Below are 17202 nucleotides of genomic sequence, written 5' to 3'. Positions count from 1 at the left end.
TAAAACCCTCATCCCTTGCATGTGACCAACTCCCAAATGTATATCTTAAACAGGCAGCAGATTCCATATCCTATCCCATCTCTCTCCTTATCAAAAGGTCCATACAAGAATAATACATCCCTAAACTATGCAAAATCTCTCATATCATTCCTCTGCACAAAGGCAGCCCCTCTATTCATTTTTCAACTTACCTCCCAGTAGCAATACTCTCACCACTGGCCAAAATTGTCAAAAGATGTGTACATGGAAAACTCACTGACTACTTAGAAAGTAATAACTTGCTCTCCTATACTCAACACGGCTTTAGACCCAAGCATAAGTATTATCAATGAGCTCAGAAATAAGGGTCACCAAGTTGCCTCCATCCTTTTCGACATGTCTAAGGCATTTGATACAGTATCTCATCCTAAAACTACTCAAAAAACTAACATCCCTAAACCTCTCCTATCCAGCTCTTTCTAGGTTCTGAAGCTAATTAACTGATCGTCAACAAGCAGTCAAGTGGCAAAATGAACTCTCCACCCTACTCCCTACTACCAGTCTCAGTTGGAGTACCACAAGGCTCAATCTTTGGTCCTTTGATTTTCATCATATTTACAAATAAACTGTGGACAGCAAACCAGCTAGCCACCAATGTACAATACGCAGATGAGTCCACCAGTATTTGCATAGGCCCATCCCTACCACTACTCCAAGAACAAACCCAACCATCCCTCACAGACATAGAAAACTGCCTTTTAGACTATCAACTGATACTCAACCCTAAAAAATAGAAGTAATGTTAATCTCCAACACCAAAACACATCACCTCCTCACACCTTTCACCATATACTCCTCCAACAAACCAAAACTGAACCTGTAGAACACACCAAACTCCTTGGTATAACAATAGATATAGGCCTAAAATTTGATAAACACATAGCACTATCCATCAAAAAGGTCCACAAAAACCTAGGATCACTTTACAGATTCAAGTCTTACCTAACTTATCACACCCGACACTCCATGTCTAGAACCCATCTCCTCTCTACACTTTTTTATGCCTCCCCGACTTTCACTAACCACCAAAAATATGATATAAATAAATTAGAGTCATGCTGCAATAAAATAGTAACATTTGTTCCTACCCATCCCTACAGATGTCATCATTGCTCTGCCCTTTGTGAACTAAACTGGATCAAACTACCTAATCTACTATCCCTGAACCAACTCACTATTGCCCACTTCATTCTCCACAAGCCCAATAACTGCCCTGCACTCAAAAATCTAATTCAGGAGCACAAGAACTCCAGAATAGTGAGATCCTTAGATAAACTCCTTCTAAAAGTCACTAAGGCTAACAATAGCTTTGGGGACTCTCTCTTCTCAAACCAGATATCCAAAAATGGAATTCCATTCCTCAATACATACGAAACGTGTCTAATGCTTCCAATTTCAAGTTACTTCCCAGGGAACACCTTAAAAAATAATTGGCTGTGCTCTTGCACTACACCAGGATGAGCCACTTAATGCTTGCTTACTTTACACCTACTAATTCCACACTCTCCCCCTCCACTCCAAATCCATCCACTGCTATCATTCTCTCCTTTCCTTTTCTCCCTCCCTCTTGTCCTTGCACTAGTATTTCTACCTTACCATTTTCTACTTCTGTTTCCCTCCCCCATTATACCTGCCCAGTTACTTCTACCACACTTAGTTCTGAAGTATTCCCAAATGGATTGTCTAGTGCAATACGCCTTTTCCTAGAATAGTAACAATGATATCGTCTCACTGTTAAATACTGTATTTAGTTTTATAGGTTCATAGGTTCATACTAGGCTATCTGCCCTGGGGCAATTATAAGCTTAGCCCGATTCTGTATGGCTTACGCCACCCCTTGATTTGAGTATACTGTGCCCTTTTTAAGGTTTAGTTTACTGTGCCTCTGTCTAATAGTGACACGGGAGTAATCCCTGGGACAAACCTACAATCCCCCATCCACCTATCGAGATTCTTCTTGAAGAGATTCAGTGAGGTGCTCTGCCTCACATGAACTGGAATTCTATTCCTGAGCGAAGGGAGCCTCTGGGTTATGAACATGTCCCTCCAGCAAGTTCTATTTATTTCTGTGCTGAGGTTCAAGTCCCTCGAGCGTGTGGCTCTAAGGGATTTAGATTTACTGAGGTGGAGCATGTCCATTAATTCTGGATTTGACATAGCTTTGTATGTCAGGCATAGATCGCCTCAAAGTAGGCGGTATGCAACTGAGTAGAGCTGGAGTTTTTTTAACCGAGCAGCATATGGCATCTGTTTGAGACCCTTGATCCTCTTGGTGAGATACTTTTGGGGTCTTTCTAATTGCTGCAGGTGTCGGGTAAGGTACATCCCAAAATGGGCATTGTATTCTATGATGGGCCTGATGAGGGATGAATAAAGGGGTACGATTACCTCTCTTGATCTAGATGTGAAACCCTTTGTGATGAGGTGGGCTATGTAGAAGGTCTTTCTAACCACTTTGGCAATGTGGTTTTCAAAGGAGAGATTGCTATCAACTTGGGTCCCCAGGTCCCTAATAACTTTCTCTGTACTTAATGGGTTTGCGCCTATGTGGTAATTTGTGAGCACATTGTTTTTGCCAAAGGGTATGACTATACATACATTTTCATGTTGACATGTTGTGCCACATTTGTCCCACTTTGCAAATTTCCTTACTACTGTTTATAAATCTTTCCTTTTTTCCCTGAAGATCATTTATTTCTCTAACGTTAGTTAATTACTACTACTACTAATTTACAGTACTACTGCTAATTAACAACTATTGCAATAAAATGTTCGCAGGTGTATTATAGTATATCTAGGGAACAGATCATCACTGCCCTCTCAAAGGCAAAAAATACAGTCTCCGTAGGACCCAATAATATACCAGGCTGGATCCTACATGAACTCAGGCATGAACTTGCAGCACCATTAGGCACCTTATTCAACCAAAGCCTGAGTACCGCTGAGTGGAGGACAGCTACTGTCAGCCCTTTACACAAAGGTGGACTGTCCACAGATCTGGGAAATTATAGACACATCAGCTTAACTAGCCTGATCTGCAAGGCCATGGAATAGATTATCATGGACTTCATTAAGAGGGACATTGGCAACCACCAAACACACGACCCCACACAATTTGGCTTTGTCAACGGGAGGTCATCTCTGTTAAATCTGGTCAAGTTCTTTGAGACAGTCACCAAAGCCTTGAATGAGAGAAGACCTTGCACACTGCCTACCTTGAACTGGCCAAAGCAGTTTACACTATTCCCCACTCTGGCATAATAGATAAACTCTCTCAACTCGGCATCAATCCATATGTTACCAGATGGGTAGCAAACTGGCTCACTGATAGAACCTACCTATTCAAAATAGGGGAAGCCATCTCAAGCAGTAGACCTGTAATGAGCGTCATACCCCAGGGATCAGTCTTGAGACCTCTGTTGTCCGGAATGTATTTCTCTGAGTTGCAGGCCAAAACCAGTGGGTTATGGCTGACCATGTTTGCAGATGACTGCAAGCTGGGCGTGGTCATCAATTACACAAGTGTTGTGGATGTCCAACAAGAGGATTTTACCCAAACAAATGGCTGGTGCAGAAACATGGCCTCAAGCTGAATGCCAAAAAATGCATCTTTATCCCCTTTGGGGACAGTGATGTGCCCACATATTATCACATTTATAACAATGTCCTAAGCACGCAATCAGTTGTGAGGGATTTTGGCACCCAGGTTGATAGCAACCTGACTTTCGACCACCATGTTGCTTCCGCTATATGGAAAACTTTTTACATAGCCCACCTAATAAGTAAGGACATCTCATCCAGGGACAAGGATGTCATAACATCCCTGTATTCTTCCCTTATAAGGCCAATTATTGAGTACAATGCCCCCTTTGGCATGTACCTCGCAAAGCATATGTAGCCGGTGAAGAGACCACAGAGGTTCCTCACCAGGAGAATCCAGGGCCTCAAACATCTCCTCTACACAGATAGGCTGAAAGCTCTGTCCCTCTTCTCAGTTTCATGCAGACTCCTCAGAGGTGACCTCTGTCTGGCATACAAAGCAATCTCTGACCCCACCTTGATGGGATTGCTGCATATCCACAAGTCAAGCTCCACTCAAGTAAACCACATGCACGACCTCAACGGTCGACCTCAATGACCTGCCTGATGAGCCTGGTCTGCAAGGCCATGGAATGTATCATCACGGAACTCATAAACAAAGAAATTGGTAACCTCCAAACTCTGGATCCCTCCCAGTTCGGGTTTGTGAAAGGCAGATCATGCCTCCTGAACCTGATCGACTTCTTTGAGGCAGCCACCAAAGCCGTGGATGAGGGTAAGGTGGTTCACACACACTATCTTGACCTTGCCAAGGCTTTCAACACCATCACCCATTCTGGAATTACAGCTAAATTCACTAAACTAGGTATAAATTCCTATGTCACAAGATGGGTTGCCAAATGGCTGACTGATAGAACCCAAACTGTAAAAGTTGTAGACTCCAAATATGACCTCAAAGCAGTGACAAGTGGAGTACCACAGGGTTCTGTCCTGGAACCTCTCCTGTTTGGTATCTACTTCTCTGAAGTACAGGCTAACACAGAAGGCCTCTGGCTAACAAAGTTCTCAGATGACTGCAAACTAGGAGCCATAGTCAAGTCCCCAAATGATGTGGACATCCTACAGAAGAGCCTCACTGAGACAGATGCCTGGTGTCAGAGCCATGGCCTCAAGCTCAATGCCAAAAAGTGCAGTGTCATCCCCTTTGGTAAAAACTCTGTACCCATGAACTACCACATAGGCAGCAATCTACTTAACACCAAATGTGTGATAAGAGACCTTGGGACCCAGGTGGACAGTAGTCTCTCCTTTGATAGTCACATCACCACAGTAGTCAGGAAGTCCTTCTACGTGGCACACCTCATCATAAAAGGGTTCTCATCCAAGAAAAAAGAGGTCATTGTTCCCCTCTACTTGACACTCATTAGACCCATTATAGAGTACAATGCCCATTTTGGAATATACCTCACAAGATATCTGCAGCAGCTGGAAAGGCCACAGAAGTACCTCACAAAGAGGATTACTGGCCTCAAACAAATGCCCTACACTGACTGCCTCAAGAAACTCCAGCTTTACTCTGTAGCATATCGCCTACTCCGAGGTGATCTCTGCCTAACATATAAAGCTATGTCAAACCCAGAGCTGCTGGACATGCTACACCTAAAAAAATCCCAACCCCTCTGAGCTACATGCTCTAGGGACCTAAACCTTGTCACCACAATAAACAGGACATGCTGGAGGGATAGATTCCTGTCCCAGAGACTTCCTATACTCTGGAACAAGCTACCCATCTATGTCAAGCAACGTTCTTTATTAGCACTCTTCAAGAAAAATCTTGATGAGTGGATGGGAAATAGGAAATACACCAAGGGGATCACTTCTGTGTCTCTGCTCGACAGTGGCACAGGAAAATAACTTTCTTGGGTGGTGTAAGCCATAGAACCTTGTTGGCTAGGCTTATGTAGGCCCTTGGGCCAATAGCCTAGTAGTTCCTACCTATGAACCTACGAACCTATGAACCTATGAACCTGGTCTGTGACATCAATAGGACTTGTTGACGGACAGATTTGCGTCCCAGAGACTTTCCCATCTGTGTAATAGGCTCCCTCTCCAAGTCAACCAGAGTACTTTATTATCCCTTTTTAAGTGCAACCTGGATAACTGGATGGGAAAGAGAAAATAGACCCCTAGGATTCCACCCATGTCCCTGCTGGACAGGGGCTTGGGTGCTGACTTGTATAAACATGGGCTAAACATGAGCTAAACTGTTGGCTAGGCTTATAAGGGCCTCAGGCCCAACAGGCTAGTAACTTCCTATGATCCTATGATCCTATAGCAGAACTATTCGCTATTGTTAGTTAATAACTATTCCTGTTACTCAAGTATTATTGCTATAAGTTTGATTAGATGTAGCAGAGTGGAGCTTTTCTCACCGGGCCTCCACTGAAAATATGCTTCTTGCCTAGTCGGACCTTCCCTGTAAACAAATGTAAAATAAAAAATAAATAATACTGGAATGTTTACTCACAGAAGTGCACCATTCAGTGTATCGATCATGGATCTTAAAGCCTATGAAACCAAAACAACTACAAATTCTCGCAAAAAGTATATTCAGTTGCCAGTATAGTCTTTTAGCCTTGGAGAGTACAGAAGAAAAATATAAGAATATGTTGAAATTGCTTCCTTGCAACATTATTCAAAGATAATAACTAAGGGAAAGGGGAAAGTTCAGAGCAAAAACAAAAAACAGCTCTTCCTGTTATGGAATACCCTCCCTAAGTATTGTTCATCATGGAGATGTGCCTCTATTCCTCTGAAAATATTATAATCAATTGCATGCTAAGTGCTTCTCAAGGAAAGAAAAATATTGAGTTTGGAATAATATGAGTGTGAAAGGACTGTTTTCAAGGAAACAACCACCTTACTTAACCACCTTACTGGAACCTGCCTGATGTTTTTTAAATGCATTTTGAACCAATGAACTCCTTCCACTGGAAAACTGAACACAAACAAAAAATCCAAAGCCAGGAAGTCAGCAGAAATGTTTTATTGTGACAGTTAATCACTTTCATCCCCAAACTACTTGGGAGTTATTCTAAATATTGCAGTTGCATCCTAGACCTCATTTAATAGAAATTTACCCCCCAACAGAAGTTGCCAAAGCCAAGTTTGAAAAATCAAACTATGTATAATAAAATGTGTATGTAGAAGTAAATATTAATATAGGCACAGACATATATATAGCTGTATAGATATAGATATAAGTATAGCTAAATAATATTTATAAATTATGCAGCTGAAGTACATTGCTTGGAAGGTTGTGCTTCTAATTGTTTAATTAGGATGGATGAGAGATAGGAAATTCACCCGGGGATGACTTCTGTGGCTCTGCTCAACAGAGGCACAGGAAAATAATTTTCTTGGGTGGCAAAAGCCAGGATACATTTTTGGCTAAGCTTATATAGGCCCTAGGGCCAATTGCCTAGTACCTTCCTATGAACCTATGAACCTATGTATTGAATGCATATTGGAAGGATATTTTAATTGGTTGATATGGGTCATGTGTCGAGGTGGATCTTTTGTTTAAATCCATTTTGAACAAACAACAGATAACTGTTTCTCTTACAAGAAGATTAAAGTTGACATTGAGAAGAACCTAAAGACATTGATTAAATCCTGTCTTCTTGTATATGTGTTGCATTGTTACAGATGTGTAACACACACACCATTCTATATATTAATGAAACATTCACATGCAGACACACACACGCGCAAATGTGTGTTTGTGTTTGTCTATATATATATATATATATATATATAGAGAGAGAGAGAGAGAGAGAAAGAGTTATATAAAGTTATATAAATAGTTATATATGTATGTGGATGTGTATATTAGCAATATCTCATGGCTGAGTGTGGATAAAGTTGAGTTTAGCCTTAACAGGAGTCATTAGATAATGAGGGTGAATCCCAAAATATCAAATTAGTAAGACAGTAGTATGTAAACCAGATTTATGCACATGCAAACAGTGGAATACTGCTATTATACAATACCGTCATTTAAAACAAAAATAACGTTTCCAAAAGTATTGCTTTTGTTGCCTTTTTTTATGTCTTTAGTAACCGGATGGCATCATACTGTAACATGCAATTACAAATGACACTAGGCAGAATTCAGTCTATGTTGTTGTTTTATTTATTTATTTTTTTCTGTTTCTGGGCTCATGAGTATACGTGTGTTCCACTAGTAACACATATGCTTGGAGACTCCTGGTGTCGCAGGCCAGGGCTGAGTTATATGCATGTTTAAATATTTCTACTCACTTTTTTATTACTTTTACCTTCAAAAAGATAGTATTTTGTTCTCTGCCCTCTTGATGCATTCATAGATCCATAGGTCATTACTAGGCATGCCATTCAGCAGACTATTAAGGATCTTAGCCCAAATTCCCAATTATCCCAAAGCACTGTCTGGTTAAATGACTTGCTGTAGGTCACAGACTAGGCAAATGGTAGTGGAAGGATTCAAACCTTGTATCCTGGGCAAAAGAAACATCTCATTAACAAGTCAGAATTTCCATCCTCTACACTAATTGATAGAGGTAGCTCCATTTCTTTTGCTGGTAAGTTTAGCAGGAAAAAAACTGTCAGCTGAAGCCTTTGTTTTCTGTAGCTGCAACCACCTTCACACTTGTTCATTTGGGATTTATAACAGGCACACTGTTTTCTCTGTCTAATCAGCATGCAAGTTTTGTATTTTAAAAAAGCTTTAATTGCATAAATACACACACACACACACACACACACACACACATATATATATATATATATATATATATATATATATATATATACACACAATACCAGCTTGTGGCCTGCCTATTTTTCTATATCTGGGCAGCTGTTTTTGTTAGTATTGTTTGAATTAATAGCAGTGAAATCATACTTGTGCTAGGAATTCTCTACTGAAAGTACAACATTCAGTTCCTATTCCTGCCTTTCTGTGATTGAGCACAATTGAAGAATACAGACAACTTCTGTAAATCCCTAAGTAGACTGCTATATTACAATGTAATAAACAGAGAACACTTTCAAACAGGATACAGTTGTCATAAAAACATTACTGCAAACTGACTGGTTAGCTCCGTATGTCAAAGACCCATAACCAGAACTCATTGCATGAGAACTCTGGCCAGTCAGGATTCATCAAGGTTTTCATCACTGGCACATTAAAATCTTATCTGTCTGACTTTGACAATGGGTTTTGAAGTTTTAATACTGAATGCAAAAATTGCGGTATGCATTGCTAATACCAACCATACACTAAGTAAGGATCAGTGTAAGTCAGCATAAGTCATGGGACTGAAGACTCACAGGTGATTGGTAAGTTAGCTATTTTCCTTTAATATTTCAGTGAAACACAAAGTCAATAAGATATGGTGGAGAGTTACTGAAGTGCTTTGTCAAGGCAATACCAAATTTATAATTAATGTAGTTTTGAAGGAAATTTTATCAAATAACCTAAAGTCCACTGCTGCTCCCTAGAAGCAGAACTCATAAGAGATTCAGTAGTGTTATCATTAATAGGTTCAAAGGTGTGTACCAGGCTAATGGCCCTGGAGCCTTTACAAGCCTAGCTCATTGGATTACCCTGGCATTGTGCCATCTGACCTTAGTTCCCAGTGCCTCTGTCGAGTAGAGCCATTGGAGTGATCCCCAGGGTGAATTTTCTATTTCCCATCAATTCATCAAGATTTCTCTTGAAGAGGGCCAGTGAAGTGCTATGTTTGACATGTATAGGAAGTTTATTCCATAGCATGGGCAGTCTCTGGGTTATGAGCCTGTCTCTCCAGCATGCGCTGTTGATTGTGGTAATGAGGTTGAGGTCTCTGAAGCATGTGGTGGGGAGGGATTGGGATTTCTTTAGATGTAGCATTTCTATCAGAGCTGGGTCAGACATGGCTTTGTAAGTCAAGCAGAGATCGCCTCTAAGTAGGTGATATGACACAAAGAATAGTTTGAATTTTTTGAGTCTGTCCATATAGGACAAATGTTTAAGGCCTAGGATCCTCTTTGTGAGGTACTTTTGTGACATCTCCAGTTCTTGCAGGTGTCTAGTGAGGTACATGCCAAATGGGGCATTGTTCCCGATGACTGGCCCAATGAGGGAAGTGTAGAGGGAGACAATGACCTCTTTCTTCCTGGATGCAAAACCCTTAGCAATGAGATGTGCCACATAGAAGGACTTTCTGACCACAGTGGCAATGTGTTTCAAAAATGGGTTTAGTACATTAACACTAAAATTTAATGTATTGATTAAGTACTGAAGACTATTACTTCCTTGCATCTTACCATTGTGACTATAAAAAAACTGGACCTTAAATGTCCCCATGATGCTAATAAATGCAGCTTCAAAAACACACTCAGTACGTAAAGTGTTTCTGTCAGTCTTTTCATATAGTTCACATCAGAGACAGTATGCTCCTCTATAACCACAGTCCTTTTAACCAACTTGGGACAGCAGCCTAATACATGTCTGGTGTGTGAAAATGAGTGTAATTTATTTTTTCTTTCCTTTTCAGTACTGCATTGTACAGCTGTAAACCTAATTATTGTAAAGTCTGTAGACATAAATTACACTCTTACTTGAACAGTTTTCTAAGACATACAAGCTCTGGTACTTGGGGATTATGGTGCTTTAGCTAAGTATGTAAGTACACTTCTTTTTTTTAGCTATGTTTGTTATGTCCAGAACTCTTAGTCGCTGAAGTCCGTTCTTCCTTCCTGCTACATCGTTTTCAACATGCTTGTGATAACTTACACCTACAATAAGTCTTTCTGTTTAAATACCAATGTATGGCTGATTTACACCTCTCCTTTTTGACAGTGGACAGTTTTTGATTTGCTTGCTAGATTTTGTTGGACATAGCTACCTTTTATTTTCTTGAGTTGGCACTCATACTTCCTTCTGTAGCACAGGGTATATGTCCTTTTCCCAACTTTTCCTTTTAAGAGTGTTAGCAAAGTGTCACAGTCCGCTAATTGAATACCACCTGTCGATACCTACCCAGAGAAGTGGTGAAGTACCCAAACTGCCTCAATGAGTGTGTTTTTTTCTCAGAGTCTTGGGTAGGAACAAATAAATTGGTGAAATTGTCAGAAAGCTGACATCTGACTCAGGTATTGGCATACCACCTGTTAGGTGATATTCTGCAGTTAATATTTGGGGTTAATATATGTTCCTGTTCTTGTGAAGTGGTATGCATTATGTATAGATTGCCTCCATGTTTTTTGTATTGATAGCTGAGTATTGGGCATGCAATGCTTAGTCTGTATGAATGTCCCACTTCTACCTGTTAGTATGCATGAATACTGAAAATGCTTACCTCCTTGAACTACACATACACACACATGTATATGCGGGATCCCCTTAGCTTTCTCTTTTCTGGCTGTGATGGTCCTCCAATCAAACATACATGCACACGCACACGCACATAACACTTCTGCCAGTGGTTTCTCCCAGTGACATAACAGAATGGTAAAGTAACCTACACATTTTTTCCCTTTCTTTTAAGAAACCCTATTAAAAACACCATTGCACAGAATCTTCTAGGGTTTGGGGGGAATATACAGACTGACAAAAAGTGGCATCCAACCACGACACAGAAAACATTGAAGCGGGGACTAATTTAAAAAAAGCAGGCATGCTCTTGAAGGTAAGGGGACTGGAATAAAAAAAAAAAAAAAGACTCGTCGTGAACAGGCTTTTACATCTGGTGGGTGGTTTGCAATGCAAGAATTGCACCGTTCTGCGAGTGATTGCTTAGCTGACTAGCTCGGAGACGCTGCTGTGATTGACCCTGCTAACGTCCCTTCCAAAGGAAGCTTTTTTTTTAAACCAGAATGTCACTGATTGCAAGGCTTGTTGACTTGGTAAGCGGCTGAAAGTGGGGGGAGAGCGAAAGGGGACCTAGTGAAATGCAACAGATACATTTTTGCAATGCATGTTTGCTGTGTGATGTGGCTTTCCTCGGAAATCATGCTGTTGTGGATTGTAGATAACTAAAATATGAGAAAAGCGGAACCTTTGTTATCTGCTTCTTAAAATATAAGGTAACGAAATTTGTTTGATGTGGGATCATTACCGGCTTATTGTGCAATGCAGCAGCTCAGCGTCCATCATATTAAGTGATGTTGAGCCATTTTATTTGTACATGATGTTCCATGTTATAACAGCATTTATTAGTTGTATTCAGTAGGAAATGATGCAGCTGTGCGGTGGAGTGGGGGTTGGGGGCTCAGTGGGTCTCAATAGTGTCAGTTTTCTTTTTATCGATTTGAAATAGCATCATTGTATACTAAAAGTATTCATTATGTTTTATTATTGTGTGTATGTGTGTGTGTGTGTGGGGGGGGGGGGGGGGGGTCAGATGTCCACTGTTGATTTTTAGTATTGTTACATCAGATGAGCTCCACATTTCAGTGGGCATCTTTTTTTCCCCTTTAAAATCTTCGTTTTAGAAGTCTGCATTAAACATGTTCCTGTTTTCTTGTTTGCACTCTGATCAAGCTGGGAATAAGGGTTGAAGAATTCTGGCGAACGCCTAGTACCTGTAACTGGCCAATTTGGGGACCACTTGATGAAATGTGCATTATTTGTGAATGTTGAAAGAATGCACACACAAACTCACTCACGTACAAAATTGCATATGTGTGTGTGTGTGTGTGTGTGTGTGTGTGTGTGTCTTGTGGGCGACGGTTAAGGATGACATTCCCTTCTATATGAGTTCAATCATGTAAAAGGTGCCGGTCTGTAACTAAAATCCTTGCTGGCTTGATGGACACACAGAACTGCGTTTTGACAGGAAGATAAACAGGGAAAGCCGTTTCAAAAATGCTAGGAAGACACAGGTCCCCTTACTTTCTTCAAAATAGAGTAATAATGCATTTTGCATTCTGTTATACTGCATATCAATTTAGATGATTAATTAAAGTAGAAACACTGAATTAATCACACTGTCAGAAACATCATTGAATGTATTCACGCATGCATGTCTGCCCTGGCTTTGCATTACACCGTTTACTCTATATTTTAGCGTAGTCAGTAAGACTGTGCATTGAATTTCATGTATTTCTGAAATGCTCTGTTTGCCACTCATTGCAATTTTTGCATTGATTTAAATAACTCGTAAACTGTCACAGACATAACGTCTACATTCTAAAATGTGGGAATAATTGTGTAGTGTGTGCATATCTCATATGCATACATGACAGTTTCTAGGGTCCATACTCAGTTAAATAAGTTACAAACATTTTTTTGTGCATGCAACACTGTCGAATATGTATATATCGTGTATGGAAAGAACAGAGATTGTTACAACGTAATTACCTGTGCCTTACAAAGTGTTTCTAATGTCCGAAATGCATACTGTAACTTCTAATGCCCAAAATGTTTACTGTAACAATTTATTATTAATGCAGCACACATGCATCCTGGAGTCCACATCTAGACCCATACCCAGGCCACCCAAGAGTATATAGAATGAGATATATTCAATGATGTGGGAAAAAAATAACTTGTTGGGGTAAAGTATTTTGGTTGCTTTTGTAGCCTGTGTGTAGGTGTTTACACTGTATTTGAAAAGGTAACTATTCTGTTAAGCATGCCTACACAGGTGTTCTGCATACAGTTTCTTTAAAGTCATGCAGTAATAACAGGTTTTTGCATTTTTTATAAATAGATTAGTGTTTTGAAAACTGACTGCAGAGTGTGGCATTTTCAGTTTGCTTGTAATGTGTAGCGTTTGCAGATGCTTGTACAGTGTTGGAGTGACACAGTTATAATCATGCCCATGGATTTATAGATTGCAGGACAGAATGCTTTTCAATAATTACAAATTTCTGTTTATGCAATTATCCAGTTGTGGATGTTACATACCAAGGCACATTTGTCCTAATAATGGATTATTGGAGATTATATGAAGTCAGTGCATGTAATGCTTTTTTTTTTTTACATTATCTGAGTAAGCACATAAACTCAGTAAGAACAACTCCCTACTTTCACAGGCTACCCAGAAAGCATGGTTTGGTTAAGCCACACAGTATATCTTTGTTGCAGAACAAGAGAGTCCAGCTCAGGACTGGATGAAGAAACCGCTAGCAAATGATAGCCTTTTAATTATCTGCTCTATTTATGCAGACTTACATTTAATTTTCAGCTTCCTGTATGCACATGGTATATAGCCACACACACACACACACACACACACACACACACACACACACACACACACACACACACACACAACATTTTTCACATGGCACATAGAAAAAAAACAGCTAGCTGTGACTGGATGGCCCAATCACTATTTTAGATGATGTACAATTATGAAAGCAAAAAAAAAAAAAAAAAAGCAAAAAAAAAAAAAAAAACATTAAAGAGTGTTCAGAGTCCAATTTGTCTGCATGGATTATGGTATTTTAAAGTACAAAGCAAATTTAAATGTTCTGTTATCGCATACCAAGCATATAATTACACAAACAGCATATTTTGAATCATGGACTTGCTGCTGTTGCATTAATCTAGCTGCAAGCAAAGCAGCAGTCCCAGTTCTTAGTGCAAAGCCTTAATCTGGAAAGCACATATATGTTTACACAATTGAAACAATCTGTGGTATTTGTTACAACATACAAAAGATGTATGCCTGATGAAATATTTTAACATTGCAGTTTTTAATGAAATAATTTACATATAGACTATGCATCAGTTTTATATAATTTTTAGTGTTTTAGCAAATGTGCACATCTGTCCAAAATATCTGATGTGTCTGTCAAACCTGTGATTTAGTCTGGTTATCCATGCACTTCTACTTTTATTCTATCAGATCTACCCATTTTAGAGTATTGCATCTCTTTAAGGAAGCATGCATTTTGTGTTTTAAAGTGACGACAGCTACCTGTCACTCTCTGTATCATACAGAAGCCCTTCTTAAAGGAGAATAGCACGTCTATATAAATTCTGAAAGCTTCTTTAAAAACACCGTATTGATAAATATATCTGTCTAGCTGCCTTCCTCTATGGGTATCCTTCTATTTCTGTTTCTTTAGTTTTCAACCACAGAGCTCAAATAATTTGAGCTTTACAAGTAACCTTTCTTCATTGAGTTGTACTTTACTCTTATGAATTTAATATAACTCTCTGCCTATCTGTGTATCTTTTTCTCAGTCACACTGAACATTGCTTTCCCCTATCATTCGTTTTGTCCAGACCATACTTACTCAAAGTCCCTGTAATTTAATATGTTGGAAACATATTGTTAAAAACACTACAAGTGTATGTTGTTCAGTTTTATGCCTTACTGTATGCCTCTACTGTATATATATATATATGTATATATATATATATATATATATATATATATATATATATATATTTCTGTTTACTTGCTTCCGTTGCTTAACTCATCATCCATAATTTGGAAAACGGTTCTATATTTATACATACATATATGTCCACATGCTAAGAGGTAACTTACTGGATGTGAAATGTATATGTACTTTCCTTTGTATGTCAAACTGTCTTCTCACTCAGATATTGGCTACAATGTTTCCATTTGCAAGATCTTTGCTGAGCCTGCCTTAAAGCAGCATGCATCTCCATGTGTTAACTACACATATGCAGAGATATGACTATTCATTTGTTATTTATTTTTCTGCCGTTAAGTAATTTTAACATAACTTTTTCTATCTATCTTAGTATTACGTTTTATTGTAACACATAATGCAATATGTTATCAAAACATTAAGCATACATAGGCCATATTCCCAGAGGCACAGTTGAGCCTAACATTTTTTTTACACTGGGCAATCAGACAGATTTGCAGGTTAAGTGTTAGGACAAAATCAGCTTGTTTCAGAATTATGATGAATTTTTTGAAGTGTTAAAAGGAATAATGCACTGCTGTGTCAGCATTTCTTTATTTTTTTCATACGTGATGGATGATTAGTGTGTATATTTAAGGTTCTTTTCTGTCTATATTTCCTCATCAGGCCGAGACTGACATACTAGTTTTTGTTCATTTTGCAATCTAGGTATTGCTTTATTTATTTATTAAATTATTTTTGTTAGGACTGACTTTCCATTTCCTCTTGGTCCTTTGATTACATTATTTACATCAGTACTTTTTCCAGTCTGTATTCTAGAATGTTTCCTCTTGCTATTGCAAAACATATGACCCCCTTCATTAATGCTGAGTCAAGGTTCATACGTAAATTGCCCACTAACAGAAATGCGACATTCAGTTAAATTGCTTGTTTTCTACCAGGTCATCAGCTTTCTTGTTATTATATATTTATTTACAATCCATCCAAATGTAACTTACCTCTTCAATATGCTACTGCACACCATTAAGTTTACTTGGTTCTTTACTTTTTTAGGTCTTTATTTGCAACTCTGATTTCTAATCCTGCATATTCCATAGACTACACTACTGATAATGAACACCTTTAATTTGTAGTTTTTTTTCATTTTCGGAGTTTGATAACTGAGTTTTCTTTTTTAATGATGTGTAGTTTGATTACATGCAAGCGTAATAATCAGCACTTTTGCATATTTGCTTTCGGGAGATAATGGAAGAAAGCTAATGTCTTATTTGATGTGGGGAAAAAAGAAAATAAATAAGCTTTTTCTCATGAGACATTTTGCTCATAGTGAATTCAAAAGCGTGACATAGTCAAGAATCAATGAGGTAAAAATCAGGATTAGTACAAATTTAAGTTTATGAAAGAATAGAATGCTTCAAATCATGTTTCATGAATGAACGGTTGTTATATCGTTCAAAACCGAGCATACTTGTGCAAATATCAGTACTCTAAGTACAGATAGGTTTAAAAATAAATGATGTGTGCTCCTGTTTTTTTATATTATATATACACAAGGACTCTACAAGAAGCTAAGAGCAGTTGAACCTGTGTATCCTCTGTGCTGAAGAGATCTGTGTGATCTGTTTGGCTGCTACTCTAAGTTTCTTTTATTTGATTAGTTTTATGGTTATTGTGTTTTTCTCATATTTTACTGTCCCCTTGTAAAAGGTGTTCTTTAGTTCTTATTAGTGGGAATATTTACTTTCAAGACTATACCATTTTCGAATGACTGTGTTAGTTGGAATTTATTTTCTGAAAGTTTGTTTTGTAACTAGTACAAAGTAATCTTCAAAGGAAAGTTGGCAAGAAATGCTTTTATTTCTTTTTTTATGCACCTTATATTTGATAGTTCATGCATATTTTAATTTTTTTCCCAAATTTTACAGGTCACATCTGCATTTTTGTGCTGAACAGAAATACACCACTATGTGTTGGAGACTGATTGTAATGGTTCAAGCTCATTTACGGCAGAATAGGCTACACATTGTTTTTTGTTTTGTTTGCTTGCATTTAACACATCTCACTTCTGTAAATAGCCTGGTGTCTCTTAAAAAATCAGATTTTGCACAAGTGCTTAACCCCCTTTCTGTATATGGTAGACATTGTTAACCAGTATGTCAATGGCATTTGACTAAATTGCATGCTATGAAGCCCAGTCTTAATCATCTTTCTACATATATCTGGCTTCTTAAAAGAGTTTTG

General features: G+C 38.6%; 1 protein-coding gene across 2 annotated transcripts in view; it reads left to right on the top strand.

The window, feature by feature from the left end:
- Nucleotides 1–11169: 11169 nt before the first annotated feature.
- Nucleotides 11170–17202, top strand: part of CACNG8 (calcium voltage-gated channel auxiliary subunit gamma 8) — a 659572-nt gene continuing 653539 nt past the window's right edge. The window contains exon 1 of one of the 2 annotated variants that reach the window (XM_044080431.1): nucleotides 11170–11511. In XM_044080431.1, the coding sequence (XP_043936366.1) occupies nucleotides 11482–11511 (30 nt within the window). In that variant the 5' untranslated portion in view covers nucleotides 11170–11481. The other variant, XM_044080440.1, reaches the window with a different exon arrangement.

This window comes from Protopterus annectens, chromosome 1.part1, assembly GCF_019279795.1.
Source record: "Protopterus annectens isolate FY-2018-M chromosome 1.part1, PAN1.0, whole genome shotgun sequence".
Classification (NCBI taxonomy): Eukaryota; Metazoa; Chordata; order Ceratodontiformes; family Protopteridae; genus Protopterus; species Protopterus annectens.
The sequence above is the reverse complement of the archived record's forward strand: the minus strand, read 5'-3'. Positions and strand labels throughout refer to the sequence as shown.